The sequence below is a fragment of the Nothobranchius furzeri genome, chromosome 9 (genome assembly GCF_043380555.1).
Source record: "Nothobranchius furzeri strain GRZ-AD chromosome 9, NfurGRZ-RIMD1, whole genome shotgun sequence".
Lineage (NCBI taxonomy): Eukaryota > Metazoa > Chordata > Actinopteri > Cyprinodontiformes > Nothobranchiidae > Nothobranchius > Nothobranchius furzeri.
Window position 1 is genome coordinate 67090738 of NC_091749.1, and position 27733 is coordinate 67118470.

Genomic DNA, 27733 nt, shown 5'->3' on the forward strand with positions numbered 1-27733 from the left:
CCTGATGCTTTAATGGATCCAAACACGTGTGACATGAGTGTTCCTCATCAGCTGCTCAAACAACTGGACAGCACAACAAGGTCATATATTATGCTATCACTTCTGTAGGAAATTAGATTTGATCTATCATAAAAAAATGTGTTGATAGAAAGAGCTCGTATGTTTTGGGTGAGATTAATATAATATTATTAGGGGAAGAGTTAATAAAGGTTGTAGAGAAACTACTCACGTTCATTTACTTTGTTGAGTAACGTTTCCGCTCCTTTGTGTCAGTGTGTGGTGAATTATTAATTCATGTTGCGTACTGATGGTTTATGATGTGTTCTGCCACTAGATCAGCAGCAATTTACCTGGGTTTTGACAGAAGCACTGCTGTGTTAGTAATAGTGTTTACTTACAAGTGTACCGAGGAGCCACAAAAACGTGGCCTAGTGAACTAGACCAAACTCTTGCTATATATATATATGTGTATATATATATATATATATATATATATATATATATATATATATATATATATATATATATATATATATATATATATATATACACACACACACACACACACACACACACACACACACATATATATATATATATATATATATATATATATATATATATATATATATATACTTTATTTAATGTGATTTTTAAATCACTGTAACCCAGCACAATCTTTATATTTGGGTTTATTATGATTTATTGAGGATCCCTGCGTTGTTTCACTCCCAGTCTTTCTTAGGAGTTGGACAAGAGATTGAGACAAGCAACAAAAGCAAGTAAATTCAACTTCGTGTTGGGATTTTTTACGTTTAGTTCTCATTGTGCATAAAAAAAGAAAAAGTAAAATCTTCCAGCTGCTCCATCAGTTTTGCTCCCACACACGTTTCTACTTTAAAACTTTGACAGCAGTTAGAAAATAAAAGGTTATTTTGTATTTTGTAAGATTCATGAATGAACCTGAGGTAATTAGTTTGGTATATTTAGGATTCTGGTTAGAAACCTAAAAGAGGAGCTTTGTCTCTAGTTAAGCCCCTCCGCTCTGAACTCTCGTATCCTGAAGCGACACCTCGACACAAGTGGGCGGAACTTCCGGTGACATACCCGGAAGTTTCAGATGCAAGTTTCACCGCTCCTCGGTGTGGCATATGCTCCCTACGTTAAGCTTTTTGATGTAAATTTGACGGTTATTTTCTCAGTTTCTTTGCAGCAATGTTATCTTTAGACTTTCTTGACGATGTCCGTCGCATGAATAAGCGGCAGGTGAGTCTCGCAGCTTGGCTTCCGCTCCGTTAACGGACACATCTTTGTACGGAAACGGCTAACCACAACTAGCATCTAACCGCCTTTCAACGCTGCAACTTGTTTCTCTTCTGTAAACAAGCTGCAGAGCGAGTTATGTTTTACACACGAATTCAATTAATTGCTGTTTTTATATAGCAAAGTAAATGGAAACGCAAACAACATGTAAACAACAGTTGCTGCTAGCTAGCTGCTCTCCCAGTGTGTGAAACGGTCGCTACCCAATGTGTAGGTGAAATGACGTGTGGTTGTCGGCTAGTTTATTTTGACAGAACTCTCCTGGTGGATCTGACACTAATGGAGTAAACCTTTGGCTTCCAGCTGTACTACCAGGTGCTGAACTTTGGTATGATAGTTTCCTCTGCGCTGATGATCTGGAAGGGGCTGATGGTCGTCACTGGGAGTGAGAGTCCTATTGTTGTTGTTCTCAGGTGAGTTTATCACATACATGTCCTGGAATTTTACCGATTATCTTTAAAATAAGTTATTGTGAGGAGGATGTTTGTGTTACCTGCACGTGCCACCGAAACACTGAACAAACATTTTAATGAAAATGTCTTCTTATACTCAGTCGCTCTGAGTTTTTCATGCAGACTGAACATGAAAATAGTCTCCTACACCCATCTCCTGCATTAGTTTCTGATAGAAAATAGACTGTTAGACACTAGGATTTGAAAATCCTGACAAATCTACATCACACTGTCACTTAACTCACCCATCTTGACTCACTACGAGAAAGGCTGTTGTTGGTTTAGCTTCCAGGAAACAGCACAGAACATCTCAACGAGCAGAAGCTAACTGTTAGCATTAGCCACTTTACCATACAGCAGAACTCCTTCAGGCTTGTGTTATTTGTGGAGGTAAAACATCAATGTTGCAGAGGAAACAAAGTCAGTGGTAGAGTTGTGTTGCTGTTAGCCAATCAGAGGTGAGATGTCTACATCTTGTCATGTTAAGCTTTCGTCTGATGTGGCATTCTGCTAGTTTCTGAAACAAGCACATTTCAGCTTTTTCTCCCCTGGAGTTCGACTTACAAGGCATTGATTCCTACTTGAGACCACTGCATTGTGTGGATTAAATGAGTGTTCCACACCTTTAAGATTTCCTCAGCAGGGTAGTAGTAGTAGACTGCACATCATCCACTCTGGCTCTGAACACTGGCACACCACAGGGCTGTGTGCTCAGTCCAGATATTTTCATGAAATTCTTTTTACTGTTATGTGCATACTATAGGTATTTAGACAAGATGATTTTCTTTTTATTTGACTGATTGCCTGCAAGTTGAGAGCTACCAACCTAATTTTGATATTCCTATGCATGACGATAAAGAGTTACTACATATACAGTAAGCTGGGTCAAAATTCTGTTTTTAATATTTTTCTATGTAATATATATAAATATATATATATATATTTTCAGTGGGAGTATGGAGCCAGCTTTCCACAGAGGTGACCTTTTGTTTTTGACCAACCGGGTAGAAGATCCCATCAGAGTTGGAGAGATTGTTGTCTTCAGGATAGAAGGCAGAGAGATCCCAATAGTACACAGAGTACTAAAGATCCATGAAAAGTACACACACACACACGCACACACATGTATATATATTTATTTCTGTTTCTTTGGTTGTATTATTGTCTGTTGGTTCAAATTTTCTTCTCAAAGCGACAAAACATAACGACATTTTGCCCGTAGTGAATCATCCGGATAAAGCATATTTTTAAGTAGATTTAAAATCACGAGGATGATTTCCTTGCAGGGAAAATGGAGACATTAAATTCTTGACTAAAGGAGACAACAATGCTGTGGACGACAGAGGACTCTACAAGCAGGGCCAACACTGGCTGGAGAAAAAAGATGTGGTGGGACGAGCAAGAGGGTACGTATCTTGGCATGTGTACCACACAAACATGAATGAGGAAGAGTTTTAGTCACCTTTGCAGATCATTTGTGTCTGATGTGTGGTGGTACTTGTCCCCTGTGATTTAGGCATGTTCTGACCCGTCCTGTTGGTGGGACTGACCCCTCCTCTCCACCAGACGTGAAAGCGCTGTGAAACGTTCTTCACAGCAATTAGTCGTTGTTAATAGTGCACTCGTTCCTTTCCACCAGCAGCAAAGGGACACTATCATTACGTTTCAAGTCTTTCTTTTTCCCCCACAGTTTAGATTTAGGGCTGCCACAAACGACTTATTTTAATAGTCGACTAATCGTGGCAGCCCTATTGAGATTGAGCTAGACAGGAAGTTAAACACCAAAGCAGCGTAAAACATCCGGAAACTTTAAAAATACAAGTCAGATAAACATTGTTTCCCGTGAAACCCTCGTAGCCGATGTCGTCGTCGTCTTCCTCTGTTTATCCGGGTCGCGAGGGCAGCATCCCAACAAGGGAGCTCCAGACCGTCCTCTCCCCGGCCACCTCCACCAGCTCCTCCGGCAGGACCCCAAGGCGTTCCCGGACCAGATTGGAGATGTAACCTCTCCAACGTGTCCTGGGTCGACCCGGGGGCATTCTGCCGGCAGGACATGCCCGAAACACCTCCCCAGGGAGGCGTCCAGGAGGCATCCTGACCAGATGCCCAAACCACCTCAACTGACTCCTTTCGATCCGGAGGAGCAGCGGTTCTACTCCGAGTCCCTCCCGAATGTCCGAGCTCCTCACCCTATCTCTAAGGCTGAGCCCGGCCACCCTACGGAGGAAACTCATTTCGACCGCTTGTATCCGCGATCTCGTTCTTTCGGTCATTACCCAAAGCTCATGACCATAGGTGAGGATTGGGACGTAGATCGACCGGTGAATCGAGAGCCTGGCTTTCTGGCTCAGCTCCCTCTTCACCACGGCAGATCAGCTCAGCGTCCGCATCACTGCAGACGCCGAACCAATCTGCCTGTCGATTTCCCGATCCCTCCTACCCTCACTCGTGAACAAGACCCCGAGATACTTAAACTCCTCCTTTTGAGGTAGGACCTCTCTCCCGACCCAGAGTTGGCAAGCCACCCTTTCCCGGTCGAGATCCATGGTCTCAGATTTGGAGGTGCTGATCCTCATCCCAGCCGCTTCATACTCGGCCGCGATGTAAACAGAAAATAAGCCACAGTCCTTTGTGGATACGTGCAGCGGTCTTTCTACTTGTGTGTTGTTGTGTGGACTTCTGAAATGACGTGTGGTGTTGCAAGTATCCCGTGTTTTTGTGACTTTGCGTGACCAGTAACATGGAACACTTTAGCTCCTGTTTCACATCTGAAACGCTCCCGGTTGGAAGGGAGCTCGAGTCTTTGTCAGTTTCTAAAATAACGCATGCATTTAAACTACAAAACCACAGTTCCATATAAACTACATTTTGTGCAGGGATTATGTAAAATTCATTGTTATGATGCATCTTTTGAAAGGCACATCAGCGATTCGGGATCTGTGAATCTTTCAGCGGAACCAACGTTGTTTCGTTAGCTCATGTGTCGGACGTACTCCTTAATGACTATGGGATCGTCTTTTTTTATTTATTATTTATTCAATTGTGTAATCAGCCCCCCCCATCAAAGAAAATTGAAGGTTTCATCTCAGTGGACCCTGCACATTTATACCGCCAGTCTGTTTTTTTTCTGAGCATGTTTGCTTTTATAGGTTTGGAATGAGGGGTGGGCAATGTAGCCCAAAATCTATATTGCGATATAATTTTATAAATGTTCGGTAACGGTATATATTGCGATATATGACTTTCTTTTGTATATATGTCAAAAACGGCTGTTTCTAAACATACTCGCATACCAGATACATTGCAGCGTAAGAATAAACACACTTCAAACAGTATAAAATGCAATTTTAAGAAACTTTATGGTGCAAAAATAAAAAGCTTTACGAGTAATATTTAAGATGTGTAACGGATCTTATTCCAAAAAATTGAACACACCATTCTTTAATAAAATATAAAAATTTGGGATATTTTAAATAAAAATACAAGTAAAAGTTAGCAAAACACAAAAGTTTTTAAAATAAAGTGAAAACCTCGTAACGCGGATCGAGTGTCTTAATCATGTCCCGAAAGCCGCATTTCTCCACTGTAAGAAACGGCACCGTGTCCTTACACAGGTACGTGGTAATGCCATATGTAACATCAGTCCACCGTTGATTATTTCTCTCATACTGAGTGCCTTTAGCAAATGCTTGTAAAATATCCGTCTGCTGGTGTGTAAGACCACCTTTTTTCTTACCGCTCGACTGACTGGGCGTTTGTTGAGGACGCAGTTTTTGGCTTTCTTCGTATTCCACAACGTGCTTCGTTTCGAGGTGGTAAAACAAATTAGATGTATTCCCTCTATTCGCTAATACTTTCTTCCGGCATACTTTGCAGATTATATTGTTCTGCTCCACATCCGACTCCTTAAAGCCAAACCAAGTCCAAATGACCGATGTTGCACCGGTCTTCATTACGAGAACCTCCTCCTCCTCCTCCACAGGCTCCATGCTTTCAGCCTCAACAGACGCCGCTTGATGACGTCATCAACATGCGCTACCGCGATAGGCGATATTGTCAAAATCTCTACCGTTGGCCAAATTAATATCATTTCTACCGTATACCGTTTATACCGCCCACCCCTATTTGGACTGCATTTATTTATTTCACAAGGATGAAACTGCGCGAGATAATGAATTACGTCAAGTTAATTCTTAACTCCAACAAAGTCTTCCTTTTTGTGTAATGGGCCATTCCCATCTGTACCGGGTCGGCCCGGGTCGGGTAGCGTAGGTTGTTTACACATCTGGGTGGCCTGGTATTTTCCCGGGCCAACCAAGGCTCATTCTCAGCCCTCTTCTCGAGGGGGTCTGCTTCAGACCGACCAGGGCCAACACACCCACTGCTGACAGCAAATTCACACCTTCCATTAGAGCAAGCCTCTGATTGGTGGGTAGAATCAGCCCACATGGGCTTAAGACAAGGATGTGTGGAATCAGCCGGGCCAGGCTGGGGCCGACTGGGGCTACCCGGCCCGGGCCGACCCGGTACAGATGGGAATGGCCCATTAGTTTCATTATTAATTTACCCATAAATGAGTAAATGTTTTTATCATCTCCAGGTTTGTGCCGTATATTGGAATCATCACCATTCTCATGAATGATTACCCCAAGTTCAAAGTAAGCCTGTCGTTTTCACTGAACAAGTTTTATGTTTGAATTCTTGACTTCTAATGTGTGTGTGTGTGCGTGTGTGTGTGTGTGTGTGTGTGTGTCCCGTAGTATGCCGTGCTCTTCATGCTGGGTCTCTTCGTGTTGGTCCATCGAGAGTGAGGAACGTCCTCAACAACCCAGACCTACATCCAGAAAACCTCTGCCTCTGCTTTCAAATCAGAATAATTTCACATCTAGTCATTTGGCTTTTTTTTTATATTATTGGTTCCAACATTGTTTAGAAGTCTGGATTGTGTTTACATTCTAAAATCCAAGCTTTAAAACTATTTTTGTGAGAAAAGTTGGTCAGAATAAAGAAATTGGTCTTTATTAGTAGCGAAACCACATTATTTTATTGTTATTTTAACTAAATAAATCAGTGTTTACTGACATCTGATTATGAAAATGAAATATAAAAAATGGTTGCAGCTCATTTTTTTGAATTTTTGCCTCATTCAGTGAACAACGGGATCCCAGTAGAAAAGTAAATCTTCTGTTTATCATTGGTTTGTTGCGTGATTAGCATATTATCTTTGTATTTGTTGTCACTGTTGAGGGGAAACTTGCATAAAAATAAACATTTAAAGTTTTTTCTAAGTTTGGTCATCTGCTGTTTTCTGCAGAATCGGTAAACGTTTCTAAAATGAGCCACCGGTACCGAAGATTTACCTCTGGATGTTTTTCCTTCAGGATTTGGTTTCTAAACGTGGTGAAGCCAACGACAGCAGCTGGTAAATCGAGTCCGCTGCGTCAGAGTTTGTCTTCCACAAACTGTAGATGTGCGACAAATTAGATTTATTCCAAGGGTCAGAGGTTAATTTTCATTGCTTTGAGCATAAAGGATATTGCTTATTGAGTTTTATGTTATTACAAAAGGATGAAACCAGGGGAGATGCTTTCAATCGTTGCTATGTAGGGTTTTCTTTGGTGGGTGTGTGCGTGCGTGCGTGTGTTATTAGACCCGACAGACTCAACATTGCTTTAGTCACAGCGGTTATCTCCGTCAGTCACATACGTACCGAACAAACAAAAAGCTACTTGGTGGAATCAACGGGACCCAAGTGTTCCCCATCCCTCCATCCACCACCCTGGGCTCTCTGCCTGAACCAACCCACTACACCTTTCTACAAAGGAGCTGGAGCTCCTTGCATAATGAGCCTGGCCACCAGAATCTTGATTATGTGGTCATGATCCAAATATCTTCTGATCACAGATGAGGGTCAGAGGAACATTATTTGCTCCATCCTATCTTCTGTCGTGAAACAAGGTGCTCAAAACTGCTTGAGGAACTCCCAACTCAGACAGCATTCCACCTTTCCCAATGGAGAACCCTGAATTCATAGTCGGAGGATCTGACTCTCATCCGAGACAAATCTCACATCTGATACGTTTGGATGGAACAAAACAATCTGAAACAAGGACTAAACTTTAGTTTAACTTTACTGTGAACACACAGTTGGGTATTTTTCACTTGTAGAGAAATCTTTTGATACTTTCTGACTACTAGTGAATACGTTGCAGAAGGTTGACTTTAGAGGCTTGACGCGTGATTGGAAAACAGCTTCTTATGTGAGGAACGCAAGTATAAGAATACCCTGCAGGTTTTCCCACTTATGCATAGTGGAGTGGTCTGAAATTCACATTGCTGGTGCATTCCCACTGAGAGTGAGCACCGAAACAAAAACATCAGGAAATCACATGTATGAATTTGTTTTAAGAGTGTATATTTATATTCCTGTACAGAAAATCAGGAAGAATTCTGTTACCCTGTCGTAAAAAGTCCTCTACTGCATGCATTGATCTAAATTTGTAGCACCTGTCTGAGCTTGTTAAAGACACCTGTCCACCCCACAGTCAGCCACACTTCAACTACTGCATCAATCAACTTTATTTAAATAGCACTTATGCATGGGACCAAAGAGCTGTCGAAAGACACCAGAGACTAAATTGTGGACCTCCACAAGACTGGAAAGGGCTGCGGGGCAATTGCTAAGTAACTTGGTCAAAAAAGATCAACTGTTGGAACAATTGTTAGAAAGTGGGAGACGCTAAAGACGACTGCCAGTTCCCCTTGGACGGGAGCTCCATGCAAGAAATCCCCTAGTGGGGAATCAGAATCACCTGGATCGGCATTGCCCCAGCGTCCTGACCCAGGTTAAACACAGACATGTGGAACAAAAACAGATAGAGGCAGACCACGAGAGAAGACATGCAAGTTGCTCAGATCAATGATAAGAAAGGCGAGGAATCAGCCCAGAACTACACAGGAGGAGCTGGCCAATGACATGAGAGCTTGGACCACTTTTTCAAAGGTCACTGTAAGTAGAACACTACACCGTCATGATTTAAGGTTCCCCTGCTCAAGTCATCACTTCCAGTCTCATCTGAAGTTTGCCAATGACCATGTGGACGATCCAGAGGAGGCATGGGAGAAAGTCATGTGGTCAGATGGAAACATTGTGCTTTGGGGGTGCTTTTCTGCCAAGAAGACAGGATGACTGCACTGGAGGGGATGAGTGGTGCCACGAGGAATGACCTTCTTCCCTCAGTCAGAGCATAGAAGATTGGTCGTGATTGGGTCTTCCAACATGACAATGATCTGAAGCACAGTCAGGATGACCAAGGTTCTGGATTTGAACCCCAAACTCCCAGTCCCAGGGCAGACACTCTACCACTAGGCCACTGAGAAAGTAAAGTAAGTACCTTTGACCTTTATAATTTCAAACAAAGGCTTCTGTACCAAATATTTACACTGATTTTCTCAGGTGTAAAAAATCTTATGTGCAGCAGTTTAAAAATGGAGGGGGCCATCATCTAGCACACTGCTGCTAACCACTTAAACATTCTCCCTCTCCTGATAAAAACATTTTACTCTCTTTGACATTGAATGTGCTACTACTAGTTTACCCGTTTAATTATAGATTTACAAGGATAAATACAATAAAGTTTATCTCTCACCAAAGAGAATATTTACTAAGAAATCACAGTGTAACCATGGAAACACTGCTTGGTATATGGTGTGTGTGTGTGTGTGCTCTGTCTTCTCCATCCCCAGTGAGTCGTGGAGGATGGCTGCTTATACTGAGCCAGGATCCTCTGGAGGTTTCTTCCTGTTAAAAGGGAGTTTTCCTCTCCACTGTCGCTGCATGCTTGCTTAGTATGAGGATTGCTGTAAAGACTCTAACACTAGTCAGTGACTCGATGCAACCTGCTGGGTTCCTTATATAGGAAACTTTTTACAGATTGGCTTAATGAACTGACCTGTACTGGAATGTTCATTATGTGAAGTGCCTTGAGACGACTCTTGTTGTGATTTGGCGCTTTATAAATAAAATTGAATTGATCTGAATTGGAAAAAACAAATTCTTTTAAAATCACAAAATGTGATCTCCTGAATTTTCTTTGAAATGCTGTCTCTCACAGTGGGAATGTGAATTTCAGGCATATCCATGATTTCTAAGTGGGAAAACTTGCTGAATCGTTGGGTGTCCACATACCTATGTTCCTCACTGTACATAATATATCTCAGTGTGTTCCGTTTAACGTGGCAAACTCAAGTTATCTGGAGGTTACATGTGGAGTACCACACGGCTCAGTCCTTGGTCCATCGATGTTTACTTTATGCATGCCATTAGTTTTGTTTCAAAGTCTCTAAATTGTATTTTATTTGCTGAACTGTGTTTTGTAGTAGAGATCATTTGGAACAACTTCAGGATGTGATGGAGAATGACTTACATTAATCCAAACTGTGGTCGTCGTCGTCTTCCTCCGCTTATCCGGGTCCGGGTCGCGGGGGCAGCATCCCAACAAGGGAGCTCCAGACCGTCCTCACCCCGGCCACCTCCACCAGCTCCTCCGGCAGGACCCCAAGGCGTTCCCGGACCAGATTGGAGATGTAACCTCTCCAACGTGTCCTGGGTCAACCCGGGGGCCTCCTGCCAGCAGGACATGCCCGAAACACCTCCCCAGGGAGGCGTCCAGGAGGCATCCTGACCAGATGCCCAAACCACCTCAACTGACTCCTTTCGATCCGGAGGAGCAGCGGTTCTACTCCTAGTCCCTCCAGAATGTCCGAGCTCCTCACCCTATCTCTAAGGCTGAGCCCGGCCACCCTGCGGAGGAAACTCATTTCGGCCGCTTGTATCCGCGATCTCGTTCTTTCGGTCATTACCCAAAGCTCAAAACTGTAGTTTGATTTAAAACAGTTATAAATTCTTCTTGGTAATATTCTAATAGGACATAAGCTCAAATTTTAATAACCCTAACCATAACAAAAAATGATCATTCATTCATTCATCTATTGTCTCCTGGAGGCTAACATCTCCAGATATGAAGGTCCATTTAACTCAGGCAGTGTGTGTGATGCTGTGATGTTTTAATTAGACTGACATTCATTAATGTCAAAGGTTGTTAACAGAGCAAGACGGAAGCTGCAGCTCCTCCACGATACCTCCAACTTTAGCACCCTGAAGTGACGAAGAGGCCATCTGTCTTATCAGTTCTAAATTAGCAGTGAGAATCAGCGGGTCCTGTCCTCGGGAGGACTGGTGATCATCACAGTAGCACGTCTCAACCGGTCAAATGTCACGTTGTTGTTGGTTGTAGGGAGTCAGACCGGTGAGGCGGGGCAACACCAGCAGCACATCATTCCATGCTTTGGTAGAGACCTGTTCCTCTTAAGAACTTATATGACAAACAGCAGTTTTCGGTGAAATGTTTGTGGCTTTTGTTGAAAGTGAACCTGAAATGAACGATGGAGGAAGCAGGTATCTTCCAACACTTCTAATAATAGTTCTGCTTCAACAGAATAGCACACCCATTATTGTATAATAATATGATGATAATCCGGGGTGTTTTGCATAAACGTTTTTTTTTTGGGGGGGGGGGCGTTCAGTTACGCACAGCCTTACCCGTAAATCCTCAGATTTGTACCCATTTAGCGCAGCAGTCTGATGCGCGCACAGAAAGGAGCCCACCCCGGTCAGAAGAGCCTATAAAAGCGGGATGAATCTGAACTATCCAGCACGCATTTGGAGATTTGCGCACTGGAGGACAGTTCTGCGCTCCGCGTTGAGATGAAAGGACTCCAACTGAGTAACGTGTGCCAGTGTGGCTTATTTACATACCTGGTTCTGTTCTCCTTCATGTCTTTGACTGCTGCAGTTAGTTTCGACCTGACTGAGCTCAGGAATAAAGTAGCAAAAATCAAAGTGAATCCGAGAGGGAACCTTTGGGCTACAGGTAAGAAAGTTCGTTTTTATCCGGAAATTCGTTTGGCGCAACTTTAAGGATAAAAAAGCGCCTTTGTTTGCTTTTGCAGGGCATTTCATGGGTAAGAAGAGCGTGATGGACTCCCCTCTGCTGTCCCCACCTGAGGAGCAGGGGTTGGGCTCCCTGGAGGTCAGCCTTCCGGCAGATCAGAGCTCCCTCGGGGAGCTGTTTCACGAGTTTCTGCGCGTGGCGCTGCAGGCGCAGGTGGACACGCGCGAGAGCCGCTCAAAAACTCAGGTGAGAATTAAACAAAAATCCAGCCTTAATTAATTAATTTATTTGCTTGTCTGTTTGTTTATTGTTGCAGGAAGCGGATTTGTTGACGAAGATTTTAGAAAACTACGTCCGCAGCAGAAAGTGAGGCGGATGTGGAACATCTGGAAAAGATGCATGAACACAAATAAATTCCTCAGACACATTCTGGCTCCCTCCTCCCTTCACTGTATCTGTATTTACTTATTTATTCATTCCAAAGAACTTATTTGATGTTGTAGTTTATTTTAGGCGATTTATATGAAATAAAAGGAAAAGTGCAATGCGTTGGCTGTGACGTGCTGCGGATAGATGACACCTTTCTTTGGGTTTGCAGAGAAACAAGAAACCTGTTGCTGCAAAACCGGATTGTTCTATCTTTTCTTGATCCTGAGATTCTCATGTCTGCTTGACCCTACTGGCAAAAGGAGCTTGACATATTGACTCCCGAACATTAAAAGGTTACTTTTCTGACGTATTTACCCCACACGGATTTAATTTTCTGCTCTTTTACTGATATTTAACATTTTAATTATAAAAAGCAATAATTTCCCCTCATTTTCTTGCATCGTGTTGCAATAAGTAGATCTCATAGCTTGCATAAATCACATTTCCTGTTTCCCTGAATATTTCAAAATCAATGGCTTTCATACTTTTTCTGTTCTCTTGTATAAACGGATGATCTGTTCTCTCGATCAATAGAGGAGAAGAGAGATTTGAAGCTGTTTTGCCGTAGGCTATCACTTCAGCAGGCGGGCTATTTCAGTGTCTTTTCCACAGAGGTGCACTTTGTCTATTCAGCAGTGAGCAGTTTGATGAGATCAGGAGGTGCAGAAGCTTAACAGAGAGCAGAGAACTTTATCACCTGGATATATACTCTGATTTCCAGCAATGAGGGAATATAAGTTATAAGATTCAATCTGTGCTTCAAAAAGCTCATAGAGAAAAGTCTTCTCATCCACACAGTTATGGAAGCATGCACAGCTGCAGCTGCTGACATATACGATCAAAAAATGGGGCCACCGTCATTTAAATTCACAATTTGAACTTTTGGCTTTCATTTGCAGCAGACAAATCAGGAAACTCGGAACCAAAGTCCTGGTCAGTCGGCACAAAAGCTTTCAGATCTGGATCTTTTAGCTGGACGAGACTCTGGAAAGTAGGTTAGGACAGAAAATAGGAACAATTTATTAAATAAGGCTGCTCAAAGGGGGGAAAGGAAGTCCTGTACGCTGATGGAGAAGTGGGAACAAAGTCTTTCTTTTCATTTTACAATGGAAGATAGGACACACAGACACACACACACACACACAGACACACACACACACACACACACACACAGACACACACAGACACTCACACACACACACACACACACACACACACACACAGACACACACACACACACACACACAGACACACACACACACACACACACACACACACACACACACACACACACACACACACACACACACACACACACACACACACACAGACACTCACACACACACACACACACACACACAGACACTCACTTACACACACACACACACACACACATACACACACACACACACACACACACACACACACATTGTGTCCATATTCAGATGCTGAGAAATGTTCAAATTTCAATAAAAAACCTTTATTTTGTCATTAATTCGAAATGACAACTAATAATGTTTGTTGTAAAACACAGTTTTTATGTGTGTGTGTGTGTGTTTTCACACACTCTGAGCATGTGTTTTCTCACCTCTCCAGCAGCTCTTTCTCCAGTTAGCTCCACCGCTCCTATAAATGTTTCCTTCCTTTTTTAGCCAGAGACGCATCAAGTAATCCCGCTTTCTGTCTGTCCAGCACAAACTAACAGCTTGGTCTCCCTTTTTATAAACAAACACTCAAGCTTGCCAATGATTATTTAAAAGTCCAAGGAAACGAAAGTTAATTTTGCCCTTAATTTTTATTTATTATTTACTCAAAATAAATGTGTGTGAAGGAGGTCCTCTGCCACTGAAGTTTATGGTCCTGCAGAGATTTTTATCAGAAAGAAGAACTTAATTCATGCATCAAGCATGATTGAAATGATTCTGGTAAAAACTTTACAACCGCTTCATGAGACCACATCCGTTAATTTGAACAAAAATTTCAACATAGATGTTATTCATCTCAGAGGGAAATTAAACTTCAATAAAATTTAAAAGCAAACATGTCTTTATCCCAAAATTTGACCTGCTTGTGTTCCAGATCCGGTTTGAAAGCCGCCCTGAACTCATCCTGATCAAAGCCTTTTCCTCCCGCCCTCGTTAAACCATCTCAGAGGTCAACATCAGCAGCAGCGCTGCTCAGAGCTGAATGAAATGATTCACATCCTGTGTCATAAATGACTCTATGAGCAGTGGTGCTTTTACCATTAGGCACAGCTCGGCGGCCGTCTGGGGCCCCCTTATGTTGGGGGGCCCCCTAGCCCTGACTGCTGGCACCCCTCTGTTTCTATACTACAATGGACTATTCCTTTAAGACGCCGATGCACAAACAGGAAGTGACTGGTAGTCATTCCACTCAAATCCAGTTGGTGGCAATAATGCACCAAATTGTAGTTTGCCAAGTGCCATAAGACCACAAATAAGAAGAAGCAGAGAGGCGGGAGCGCTCGTAAAAACTCGAAGCGGTGGTCAAAACGTTAAGCATGAAATGGAGTTACCCTAGAGCAGGGGTGTCAAACTCATTTTAGCTCAGGGGCCACATTGAGGGAAATCTAGTCCCAAGTGGGCCGGACCGGTAAATTATAAAAAAAACTTCAGATTGTTTTCTTAGTTTTAATACAATCAATATAAAACAAAGCTGGAGCCTGAGGACAGTGTAGTACAAGTACAACATCTGAAGTGTACTTGAAAATTTGAAAAAAATTAAAAAATCAATAAATAAAAACAACATTCCTTAGTGATTCAAAGAGCTTACAGATCACATGGCTAGATCAGTTTCATGCAGCACTTAAAGTATATTTGACTCATTTTACTTTACATCTTTTAGCTTTCACCAGCACATCAACATCAGAAGTCACATCCTGAGTGGCGGCCAACTTCAGGGTGTGATTCACGTTCTTGTTTTATTTATACTCATTACAGAGGAAACTTGCTCACAAAGATAAGTTTATCTTCACTCGCATGTTGTGAGCCATTCCTATCTGTACCGGGTTGGCCCGGGCCGGGTAGCGTAGGTTGTTTACATATCTGGGTGGCCTGGTATTTTTCCGGGCCAACCAAGGCTCATTCTCAGCCCTCTTCTCGAGGGGGTCTGCTTCAGACCGACCAGGGCCAACACACCCACTGCTGACAGCAAATTCACACCTTCCATTAGAGCAAGCCTCTGATTGGTGGGTAGGATCAGCCCACATGGGCTTAAGGCAAGGATGTGTGGAATCAACCGGGCCAGGCTGGGGCCGACTGGGGCTACCCGGCCCGGGCCGACCTGGTACAGATGGGAATGGCCCATTTGACACCCCTGCTCTAGAGGCTCCAATAAGAGAAGGAAGCAGCTTTGTTTCAAAAAAGCTTTTGTCTTCACTTCCAAAAGTGACGTCGTTTTTCTATGTAAACATCAAAGGAAGCAGAAAAGGAAAGGCAATGGAAAATGTTTAAAGGAGGAAAACATAGACCAAGATGGAAAATAGAAGGAAAAAAAGAAAGGCAAAAGCACAGGAGCACTGACAGGAAGAAGAAAGCAGAGCTTATATTGAAGGCACTCAAAGGGAGAGAAAGACGGGAAAAAAGAGGATGACTAATAAAAAGTGAAAATAACTCATGTCAGAAGAGGGGAGAGTTTCACAAATCCAGTTAAAGATATGATTGTAGTGTAAGGGGGCCCCATGTCTGTGTTCGCCTTGGGCCCCCAAATAGCTAAATCCGCCACTGCCTGCGCGTGTCAGACATGTTTGTTCTTGCTGCTTTGACATCATTTTAATGAACTATGAGTTATTTGAATTTGCTTTTCTAAACTAGTTTTCTGTCATTTAAAGGCTTTCACATTTCATTTGAACAGCAGATGGAGTGTGAAGCTGCTCCATCAGCAGATAAACTCCGTCTCTGTCTAGCTGGATAATTATTTAACCAACCATCTCATCACCTCTAAATAAACCAGAGAAAATTAACAAATTCCTAGTAATTTTAGCTTCTATTAATGCATTAATCCTTCTTATTTAGTTAAAAATGTTTGATTTCTAAAGTTATTTCTGTTTTTATTGCATTTTTATGTATTTTCCTGTTTTAATAATGACTTAAATGACAATCAACAGGTAAAGTTTGGTTATTATTCATGATGGGGATGTTCTATTAACAGAAGGCCTCGGGCTCTGGTTCCAACCGGTTCCAACACCCAAAACTGACAGAACTAACAAACCCAGGCTTTGGGCGCTGCTGGTACACGAGTCCTTACTGAAGAACAACATCACTCTGAGTCAACTCAGTAATCTGTCTCAGTCTATCCAGGAAACACACACAAGTCCCTGATTCTGTCCTCGCCTTCGGAGGTTTCCTGTATTTATTCAGTCCTGAAAAAACATGAATGTTTACTGAAAAATCCTCGTGAACAATAACAGAGACGATGCACTGCCACCCTGTGGCCAAAAATCACCCCAATATTACGATCGATCTATCTATCTATCTATCTATCATCTATCTATCTATCTATCTATCTATCTATCTATCTATCTATCTATCTATCTATCTATCTATCTATCTATCTATCTATCTATCTATCTATCTATCTATCTATCTATCTATCTATCTATCTATCTATCTATCTATCTATCTATCTATCTATCTATCTATCTATCTATCTATCTATCTATCTATCTATCTATCTATCTATCTATCTAAACTGGGTTCAGAACTGTCCAACGCTTTATTAAAACTGGTCTGATGAGTCCGGATGGACCCTGTTCCAGCATGATGGTGCATCAGGGTAAGAAGAGAGGCAGATGAAGTGATGCACCCATCATGCCTAGTGCACGCCTGTGGGGGCAGGGCTATGATCCGGGCTTGCTGCAGTTGGTCAGGTCTAGGTTCAGCAACAGGATGTGCTCCAAGAATGAAGTCAGCTGACTATCTGAATGTCCTGAATGACCAGGTTATTCCATCTTCCCTGATGGAACAGGCATATTCCAAGATGATAATGCCAGGATTCATCAGGCTCAGATAGTGAAAGAGTGGTTCAGGAAGCACGAGGCGTCGTTTTCACACATGGATCGGCCACCACAGAGTCCAGACCTGAACCACGTCAAAGATCTTTGGGATGTGAAACGACTTTATTTATAAAGCACGTATCCTGCATAGCAACACAATGAGTTTTGCTGTAGACAAAACATAAAATAATAAATTATAAACTATGTACACACTCATCAGCAAAGTATATACAGTACATACCTAAAATACACACTTAGAACTATTATGAACCCCCCACACACAAACACACATTTACACGCACATAAAACACAGACTGAGGTCAAGTAATAAAAGCAGTAAAAACATAATTACAAGCCCTTATTAAAAAATGCAAACAAAAAAATAAAACAATAGAACAATAAAAGAGATATAAAAGAAAGATGTAAAAATAATAAAAGTCATAAGAAACCCTAACAGTAACTTTCTTCAAATGAAAGGGTTTTTAACTTTATCGTAAAAATATTCGGTGTAGCTGCCTCCCGCAGGTCTAAAGGCAGAATATTCAGGATTTCTGGTGAATATTCGCTGTGGGATGTGCTGGAGAAGGCTTTGTGCAGCGGTCAGACTCTCATCATCAATGCAAGATCTTGGTGAGACATTAATGCAACACTGGATGGAAGTAAATCTGGTGACGTTGCAGGAGCTTATCGAAACAACGCCGCAGCCAATGTGAGTTGTAATCAAAGCTAAAGGCGGTCCGACGGCATTTTAGAGTGCGTGACCTTTTTTTGCGTCCGGGGCGTGCGTGTATTTCTGCCTGGTAAATGGTAAAAGGTAAATGGCCTGTATTTGATATAGTGTCTTCTTAGGAATCTGTGACGCCCCAAGGATCTTTACAACACACACATTCACACACACATTCACACGCTCGTGATGATGAGCTAATGTAGCTGCAGCTGCGGTGGGGCGCGCCGAGGGAGCAAGATGGCTGAACACAGGCGCTGCCGGTCTCTCCGACCCCCACCAGCAGGCAAAGTGGGTCAACTGTCTTGCCCAAGGACACAACAGCAGCTGGCACAACCCTAACCAGCATGTCAATGTGTGTGTGAATGGGTGACTGATGAGTGAAGCGCCTTGGGGGGTTGTAAAACCCTAAGTACCATACAGATACAGACCATTTACAATATTACAAGTAATGGCCTGTATTTGATATAGTGTCTTCTAGAGTCCTGGAACCCCCCAAGGCGTTTTACAACACAATCAGTCATTCACACATTCACACACTGGTGGGGATGAGCTACAATGTAGCCACAGCTGCCCTGGGGCGCACTGACAGAGGCGAGGCTGCCGAGCACTGGCGCCACCGGTCCCTCCGACCACCACCAGCAGGCAAGGGGGGTTAAGTGTCTTGCCCAAGGACACAACAACAGCGACAGACTGAGCGGGACTCGAACCTGCAACCTTCTGATTACGGGGCGACCATTTGTTTTATCTTGCTGGTTTAAATCTCCATATTTATCTGATTTTGTTGCTGTTTTCCAGATCAGTCCAGGTCATGCTTACATTAATTAGGGCCTAAGTCAGGGGTGTCAAACTCATTTTAGCTCAGGGGCCACATTGCAAGAAATCTAGTCCCAAGTGGGCCGGACCGGTAAATTAAAAACAACTTCAGATTGTTTTCTTTGTTTTAATACAATCAATATAAAACAAGGCTGGAGCCTGAGGACAGTGTATCCAAAAAGTACAAGTACAACACCCGGTGTACTTGAAAATTTGAAAAAAATAAATAAATGAATCAATAAATAAATAAAACATCCCTTAGTGATTCAAAGAGCTTACAGATCACATGGCTAGATCAGTTTCATGCAGCACTTAAAGTATATTTGACTCATTTTACTTTACATCTTTTAGCTTTCACCAGCACATCAACATCAGAAGTCACATCCTGAGTGGCGGCCAACTTCAGGATGTGATTCAAGTTCTTGTGTGAGCCTTGAGCGCAGCTTTGTTTTATTTATACTCATTACAGAGAAACCTTGCTCACAAAGATAAGTTTATTTTCACTCTACATTCTAAAGTATGAATATAAAGTTTACACAACCATCTCGCGGGACGGATTTAACCCGCTTGGCCCGCGGGCCGCATCTTTGACACCCCTGACCTAAAGGGTTTCCTGGGCTATTAAAGGAGGGTTGGTGTTTGTTTCATTTGCCTTGTCAACGGCTCAAAAATAGACAAAGTAAAAAAAAAAAAAAAAGCATCCACTTCTCTGGGTAGATTACCTTCTGTGCATTAGTCCTAAACCTGTTAAGAATGAATGAATGAATGAATGAATGAATGCATTTTCATTTGTGTCAAAAATTCAGACAGTTTTAAAGCTGAGTGATTAAAAAAAACTCAAAATGAATCTTGGGTTTGTTTAGAAGGATGATGTCATCAGACCACGTGACCTCCATCTTCCAATTTCCCTCCACATCATTGGTCGAGCCCAGAGGAATCTGCACGGTGGTGAGGCAGACTGAAGCCATTTTATTATTTTACTGCACAAGTGCAGGTGCACGAAGATTATTGTTCAAACAAACGCACCTCACCATCATCTGGTCTCACTTCAGCGCGCGTGACAGAATGGGGCAGTGCGGGATTACGTCATCCAAAACCGTGTTGGTTTTCCTCAACCTGATATTTTGGGTAAGAAAACAGCAGCTGTTGGAACAATGTGCAGCATCCCGGTGGAGGCCGGTTCTGGCCGGGCCGGTGCGGACCGGGCCGGGGACCGAGGAGAGCCAGCGGGCTGCAGACTGCGCCAGAGACGCGCTGCGGTGCGCAGCAGGGCCGGGGCGGGAAGGGAGGCTTCATCCGGGGGAACGTCAGAGAAATGACCTGTGGTGGTCTTTTATTTCTAGGACTGTTGGTGTGGCTGTTCCAGCTGTGATTAGTGAGGATGCTGCTCAGAAATGATGTAATGCAACATCCAGGTAGCGACTCTAGAGCTGTAAACAAACAGCTGGAAGGATAAATAAAAACCAACCAACATGTATGTGAGGTTTAATCGTCTAGAGGAGCTGCCGGTAGCCTGTTCTTTCACATCTCAGGCTAAATTCTTTCTGCTGACAGAATGCTTTTCTGTCTTTATTTTATTAATTCCCTGTCTCTGTCCAACTCTGACTTTTGTTTTAAAATTCAAAGATACTTTATTAATCCCAGAGGGAAATTATCTGTCTCTGCAGGCTGCAGCCGGGATCTTGTGCTACATAGGAGCCTATGTGTTCATCACATACGATGACTACGACCACTTCTTTGAAGACGTGTACACTTTGATTCCTGCCATTGTGATCATCGCTGTCGGGACTCTCCTCTTCATCATCGGCCTGATCGGCTGCTGTGCAACAATACGTGAAAGCTCCTGCGGCCTGGCAACGGTGAGAGTCGACCTCCCGAGTTCTACACAACACTGTTGATCACCCTTTGACTCACGTCAGGTGTGTGGGTGCAGGGAAAGGTAGAAAACATGCAGCTGGTGGCCCTCGAGGACCAGGACTGAACAGCTCTCATATTAAAATCAGGAAAATGCAGCAATGTTTGAAAAAGTAAAACCTGTTTAGATGACAGCTCGTGGGTTTGACTTGAATCCAGTCTTGTGATTTTTTCATTTTCTAAAGTTAAAACTGAGGATTTAATCAGAACCAATGGTTTTTATCAGGGAGGTGTCTGACTGGCCCGAAAGCTTTTCTGCACAAGGACTACAAACAAGCAGCCAATGTCATCAAGAACTCAGATTAAATAACAAGGAGACCAGGAAGTGATGTCATAACCACCACAGAGCTCTGGTCTCAGCTGCAGACATAAACATGTAGACGCCCTGTGGACTGGCGCTGTTTTCAATGGCACGCTGGTTGTTGCAGCTAGTGATGCACCGATTTGACATTTTGGGCCGATACCGATATCCAATATTAAGATCACTGTTATGGGCGATAACCGAAATTTGTTGATACTGATATTCTGACATTAATACTTCTAAAATCAGCCGATTTTCTATAGAATGAGAATGATTAAAGCTGAATTAACGTTATGTACACACAGCACACATATGTACGCTTCTGAGATGATTTCATTCACTGTTCACATGATTAAACAATTACACATCACCCCCCACCCTCTGAAACAGGCAAACAAATGGAGATGAGATGGAAAAAATATTGGTTTTTAATATCAGCCTGATTTATATTTACCTAACTGATAACAATATGTTAAAAAATGTCTAACATCAGCCGAAACCAATATTGATGCCAATATATTGTCCATCCCTATAGTTGCAACCACAGGCTGCACAAAAACGAGCAGAGGTTGACCCATCCAATATGGCGGCGACACTGTTACGCTCTCCAGAGTCCAATGGGGCGTCTACGTATTCATGTCTATGATCTCAGCATCCTCCGTATGTCCGAATGTCTGTGATGACATGAAGACATAAAATCATTAGGATTAGATCTTTGGAAGGAACGGCCGACTTCCTGTCAGAAAAGGGTTTAGATTTAGCGTTTTAGTTCGTTGTGCATTGATATTTGCTCAAATAAAACATTAAAATTAGGAATGTCTGGATCAGCATTTTAGGCATCTGATCCCGATTCTGTCCCGATCCGATAGTTTGACTTTATTATTGAAATTTCTAAAGCTGAAATAAATTTTTTGCAAGTAACTCAAGTTAACTTTCTAAGACTAATTTCATTAATAAGCATTACCGTTACTGTTGTGAATCCCATTAAATCAAGTTGCTGTTTAGAGACCAGATGCAGAGTGTTATATTTCTGGCAGCTTTATTTTGCGGTGATTTGCTGTGAAGATGGACTCCAAACTACGAAAAAGGACAGATCGCGTTCGGTTACAAAGAGCACCAGGTGGCTGCAGCCAGTAACAGCAGCTCCCGCTTCGTTACGCTCTTTCTATTCTTTGCTTTTTCTACTGTGTGTTTAACGCCCTTAAGGTGGCCGCAGCTAACGCTAGCTCTCTTTAGCAGCTAACTTCTCCACGTGGAACGTTGGTTCTGCCTCCAGAATTACGGCGAAACGAAGATGCGACAGAGCGGGAGGAAACTGTTCATTTTTCTACTGATTATGAAACTTTCTGGGAGGGTTCTGGGAAACTCCTGCAGCCATGGACGTAATTTTCACTTTAGAAGTGGGGGCACACGGGGGGGTGTTGTATCTTTACAGTATGCTCTAATGGGAAACAGGCTTCAACACAAACGGTTGTTTTCCACTTGGTCCTAGAGCTCAACCAGTGTCAATTTAATGAAGCATAACATTGTTTTTGGATGGTAAAAAGTGCAGGGGTCAAAACTTGACCTGTCCCCCCCCCCCCCCCCCCCCCCCCAATGACGTCCATGCCTGCAGCTCCGCGCATGGATTGATTTTTTTATTGCATGAATCAGCTGTGGGTCCTGCTTATGCTCAACTCAACTTTATGCTACATCTGCTTTTGCTCAACTTTACAAGATCCTGGTTCTGGTCTATAGGGCCTTACATGGACAAGCACCATCTTACATTGGTGATCTTCTTAGTCCCTACACCCCCAGCTGGTCCCTGAGGTCCAGTGATCAAAGCCTACTGGTTGTGCAGCACCAGGCTAAACACCAAAGGTGACAGATCATTTGCTGCTGTGGCCCCCAGACTCTGGACCTCTCTCCCCCTGAGCCTGAGATCAGTGGACTCAGTGGTCTCCTTTAAAAAGCAGCTGAAGACTCAACTGTTCAGGCTGGTTTTGGTGTGACATTCATCCCCTGCTCCTTGTTCTGCTCTCCCTACCTATTCCACCTTCCTCAGGGTCCACTGATTTTCCTCTTTCGTATTCACTCTCTCTCTTTCTTTGCATTTTTAATCACATTTGTCTATTTTTTGCTCATTTTAAATATATTTTAAATAATTTTCAAATTTGTATTTTATATTTTGACATTTTTTGTTTTTGTGAAGCGCCTCGTGGTTTTTGTCATGAGAGGCGCTGTAGAAAAGATCTTTCTTCTTCTTCTTGTTTCTATTGCGCATTTACACAATTCTCGTTGACCAAAGCGCTGCACATATAACAACACAATACAATAGTACAAAACATAAAAACAGTACAAATGCAAAATGATTTAGAAGTGAAAGCTAGAGAATATAAATGAGACTAAAAGGACAGAGGAAGCTTGTTTGATAAGAGCTGGTTTATGCTGGCTCTCTCTCCACGGAAACCCACTTCTGCCTCCAAAATAAAGCTCTAGAGAGGTAGCGGAGATATTCAATTCAAATTCAAAAATACTTTATTAATCCCAGAGGGAAATTGATTGCTTTAGTAGCTCAGAATAATAATAATAATCAAGTTATCAAAGAGTTATTGTATGTTACAATGGCTGTTGGCAGGAAGGATCTCCAGTAGCGGTCAGTGTTGCAGCCAAACTGAAGAAGCCTCTGACTGAAGACACTCTTCCGTTGTCGGACAGTCTTGTGAAGAGAATGCTCAGGGTTGTCCGTCATTTTCTTGATTCTCTGGAGAATCCTTCTTTGCATTATCTCCTCCAGCGGTTCCGAAACTGCCGAAACTCTGGCTGAGTCCTTGAAAGGGCTTGGAGTTCCTCCATCTTGTTGGCCAGTGATCTCACATTGCTCATTATGATCGATGGAAGAGATGGTTTGAATTTCCTCTTTCTCTGTCTCCGTTTTGCTCCCGCTCTGCACCCACGCTTCTTGCGTTGTAGCTCATTTGGGATTTGTGGCTTCAGTTGAGGTATTATTTCAGCCTTTCCAATGTTAATCAGCTGCTCCCGATTGTAAACCAGCTTGTTGCCATGGTTACGCATCATAACAAATGCTCAAAAAGTGAAAAAATCTAAAAAATAGCAGTAAAAATCCTCTAAGCTTCACAGCGCCAGAAACAGAAAAGTAAAGTGTCCCAAAAAATATAGTTTTTCTTGAGAAAATAGAAGAAAAAATGTCCAAGAAAAGGCAAAACTTATAAATAGTCAACAGAGCTACTCCAACATGCAGCCGCCCAGAGCAGCGCAGTTCTGGAAACGTATCTACCCTTCACGATTATGGGAAACGTCGGCTCTCTCCCTAATAAAATGGACGAGCTCTCAGCGCTGACCCGGCTGCAGCGGGACTACTGACAGCCCGATGCTTCTTTCACGGAGACGTGGATGAACAAGATCATAGCAGGTTTCCCTGGAAGGATTTAAACTCACGCGAGCCAGACATCTTGAGAAATGTAAATCGCCGCTTGATTCGTCATCCACTTGGTGGACTTCTTTTGGAAAACCCAACCGTAAACAGGGCGAGGCTATCACACAGGAAAAGAAGCCCTCTACAGGAGTTAGCATGTGCTAAGGAAGTAGCATACGCTAACGTGCTCATAGTATATTTTGAGAGACTCGTCAGTTATAATAGCCGATCTCCGATCACTGAAAAATATGAAATATTCGATCCGATCTCAGGATCCTGATCGGGACATCCGTAATTCAAATCATTAAATGTTTCCCTGAGAGATGGGTTTGTGGGGAAAGCGGGCAGCTTTGATTTTCTCAGCAACAGTTAGATGAAACCAGAACTGTCACCTGAAGTTTTAGGTATTTCCCATTCAAAGTCCAAAGTTCAACTCATTTGCGTCATTTTCCTCCCGTCGTTTCAGTTTGCTGCGATTCTCCTGGTGGTGTTTGTGACTGAGTGTGTGGTGGTGGTGCTCGGCTACATCTACAGGGCCAAGGTAAACGCCGGCCTTCAAGTCCGTTCATGTGGGTCACATTGCCCCCATCTGATGCGGATCTAACAGATGTTTGTGTCAGGTTGAAGATGAGGTGAATCACTCCATCCAGAAGGTTTACAACGAGTACAGCGGCACCAGCATGGACGCCCCCAGCCGTGCTATTGACTATGTTCAGAGGCAGGTGAGGGAACCCCTGGAACTCGGAGGATGTTTTTCTGTTTTGTGCACCTTTAAGACGTCTTATCTTCCTGCCTCCAGCTCCACTGCTGTGGGATCCACAACTACTCCGACTGGAGGAACACGCGCTGGTTTAAAGAATCCAAGAACAACAGCGTCCCGGTCAGCTGCTGTCAGCCCGGCATCACTAACTGCACGGGCACTCTGACTCGACCAGCTGACCTCTACCAAGAGGTACGCTCACAGAAAATCCACCTGAAGCAACTTAATCACACAGGTGTGTGTTTCCACCTGTAAAACACTTTTAATGTCATCGCTTTTCCGGTGTAGGGTTGTGAAGCTCTTGTTGTGAAGAAATTGAAGGAGATCATGATGTACGTCATATGGGCCGCGTTAACTTTTGCGTCTGTACAGGTAAGTCACTATTAATACTGTATTTTTTTCAGTCAAAGTATTCAAGTTTAAAAATCTAGATTTTAAACATCTACAAAATCAAATTAGTTTCATCATACAATAAAAAAAACTGTTAAGATTTAATAAAATAGGTCCTTGCCACCAGTGGATCTGCCACCAGGGGGCAGTAGACACGTACAGGATATGGCAGGTCTCTGACGAAGATACTAAACCTGATACTCCAAGACCAGAAGTAGTTTGATGTGAATTAGTAACAATAAACTACATGGGGTTGGAATTTATTTGGTTTCTTTATTATTCATTCGAAGAAGTACTTCAAACAAAACAAAAACAAACAAAAAAAGCTAAGTTGAAACCACATTTTTGAAAACTACAAACAGAATGTAAACACAAATATTGAACTCATAAACTTTTTTGTCTATCAAAGACAGAATTTTAAATCTAATCATATTTTTTTCATTTGAATCAAAACTTTTGCTTTTATAAAGATTAAAAAGAATTTAGTGAAGGATAATAATAGACAGGCGTCACTGAGAGGTCTTTCATCACCCACAAAAAACCTTTTCAGAGCAGAAAATCAAGATGTATATATATATGTGTGTGTGTGTGTGTGTGTGTATATATGTGTATATATATTTATATATCTATATATCTATCTATATCTATATCTATCTATCTATATATATATATATATATAAATGTGTATATATATATGTGTGTGTGTGTATAAATGTGTATATATATGTGTGTGTGTATATGTATATGTATATGTGTATATATATATATATATATATATATATATATATATATATATATATATAAATGTGTATATATATATGTGTGTGTGTGTATAAATGTGTATATATATATGTGTATATATATATATATATATATATATATATATATATATATATATATATATATATATATACACATATATATACATATATATATATATATATATATATATATATATATATATATATATATATATATATAGACTTGATTTGTAAAGCAGCTTTTGATGGACAAATAAAAGTTCTTGAAGTAATATTTTTACCATTTTAAAAATGTTTAGTTTTTGTTTGCAGTTTTTCAAAATTCAGTTTCAACTTTGTTTATGGTTGAAGAGCTTTTCCTGTATCTAAGAGAAATGATGCAAACTTTTAGTTTGAGTCATGTTAAAGCTACAATGGCAAATATGCAAAACAAGCTACCCTAAAAAAGTGTCCATGCATTATAACAATGTTGTCACACACACACACACACACACACACACACACACACACACACACACACACACACACACACACACACACACACACACACACACACACACACACACACACACAGACACACACACACACACACATACTCTCTGTTCTAAAACCAGCAATTCGGCCATCCGGATGTCAGCCTCACCGAAGCCCTGCACTTCCACATTTACCTGGCTCCTCCACTCATTACACACTCGTGCAGTTAGCAGCAGATCACCACTGGTGTGAGAGGTTCTCCGCTCAGTACTAACAGGGAAGGAGAAACAGCCGGCTGCTTCCACTTCAACTTCAAGACAAACTCCCAGAGTCCCAAAAATCAGCGTGGGGGGGGGGGGGGGGTGGCCTAGCAGTGATAGCCAACTGGAGGGGTGTCTGTTCTGTGACTGTTTTTATTTAAAAGCTAGCTTGTGTTGCAGATTTGCCTATGCAGCTTTAACATGGTTCTTTTTGTGTTTATGTGGCAACGATTACCTGCACTGTCCATTGTGATGGGCCTCTGCTGCCAGCAGCTAACCTAGAAAAAGTGTCCAAATGTTTATTTTTAAGCTTTTTTTCCCTCTCTTGCATGCTTAATAATTTCCCTGAACATCATGATGTCCAAGTGTAGCTCGGTTGTATGCGACTAAAACATAAACGTATTAATTAAACCGAGCTGTTGTAGGTCGGGATGACTGGCAAAAACCGGTTTCCCAGCATGCATTTCGACAAACATCCGTTGTAATTAGCTTAGGACATATGAACTTGTGTCTGCCTGCAGATGCTGGGCATGCTCTGTGCCTGCGTGGTTCTGTGCAGGAGGAGTCACGATCCGGCCTACGAGCTGCTCGTCACAACCAACAGCTACGCATGAGGGGAGCATCCAGCCAACAACAACAACAACAACAACAACAACAACAACACTGCACTCAGAAAACAAACAGGAGCATCACCGGACATGTTCACAGTACAATTCAGCCGTAGTTGATGAAGCTAAAGCACATCTT

The 27733-nt window shown here is 42.3% G+C and overlaps 3 protein-coding genes across 4 annotated transcripts; all 3 read left to right on the plus strand.

Moving 5' to 3' along the window:
- Positions 1–1079: 1079 nt before the first annotated feature.
- sec11a (SEC11 homolog A, signal peptidase complex subunit) lies at positions 1080–7063 on the plus strand. 2 transcript variants are annotated; one of them, XM_015953275.3, is made up of 6 exons: positions 1085–1266; positions 1627–1736; positions 2725–2874; positions 3062–3181; positions 6376–6433; positions 6536–7063. In XM_015953275.3, exons 1-6 carry the CDS (start codon positions 1216–1218, stop codon positions 6584–6586), a joined length of 540 nt encoding a protein of 179 aa, XP_015808761.1. In that variant the 5' UTR covers positions 1085–1215; the 3' UTR covers positions 6587–7063. The 2 variants fall into 2 exon arrangements, with proteins under 2 accessions (XP_054587934.1, XP_015808761.1); XM_054731959.2 differs by lacking the exon at positions 2725–2874 and having other exon boundaries at positions 1080–1266.
- A 4378-nt stretch (positions 7064–11441) lies between these two features.
- nmbb (neuromedin Bb) lies at positions 11442–12155 on the plus strand. Its single transcript, XM_015953335.3, has 3 exons — positions 11442–11707; positions 11787–11974; positions 12045–12155. Exons 1-3 carry the CDS (start codon positions 11542–11544, stop codon positions 12096–12098), a joined length of 408 nt encoding a protein of 135 aa, XP_015808821.1. The 5' UTR covers positions 11442–11541; the 3' UTR covers positions 12099–12155.
- Positions 12156–19656: 7501 nt separating this feature from the next.
- LOC107381547 (tetraspanin-3) lies at positions 19657–27673 on the plus strand. The gene is made up of 7 exons (XM_015953276.3): positions 19657–19839; positions 20379–20570; positions 24808–24882; positions 24962–25063; positions 25141–25293; positions 25390–25473; positions 27508–27673. Exons 1-7 carry the CDS (start codon positions 19777–19779, stop codon positions 27598–27600), a joined length of 762 nt encoding a protein of 253 aa, XP_015808762.1. The 5' UTR covers positions 19657–19776; the 3' UTR covers positions 27601–27673.
- Positions 27674–27733: the final 60 nt, after the last annotated feature.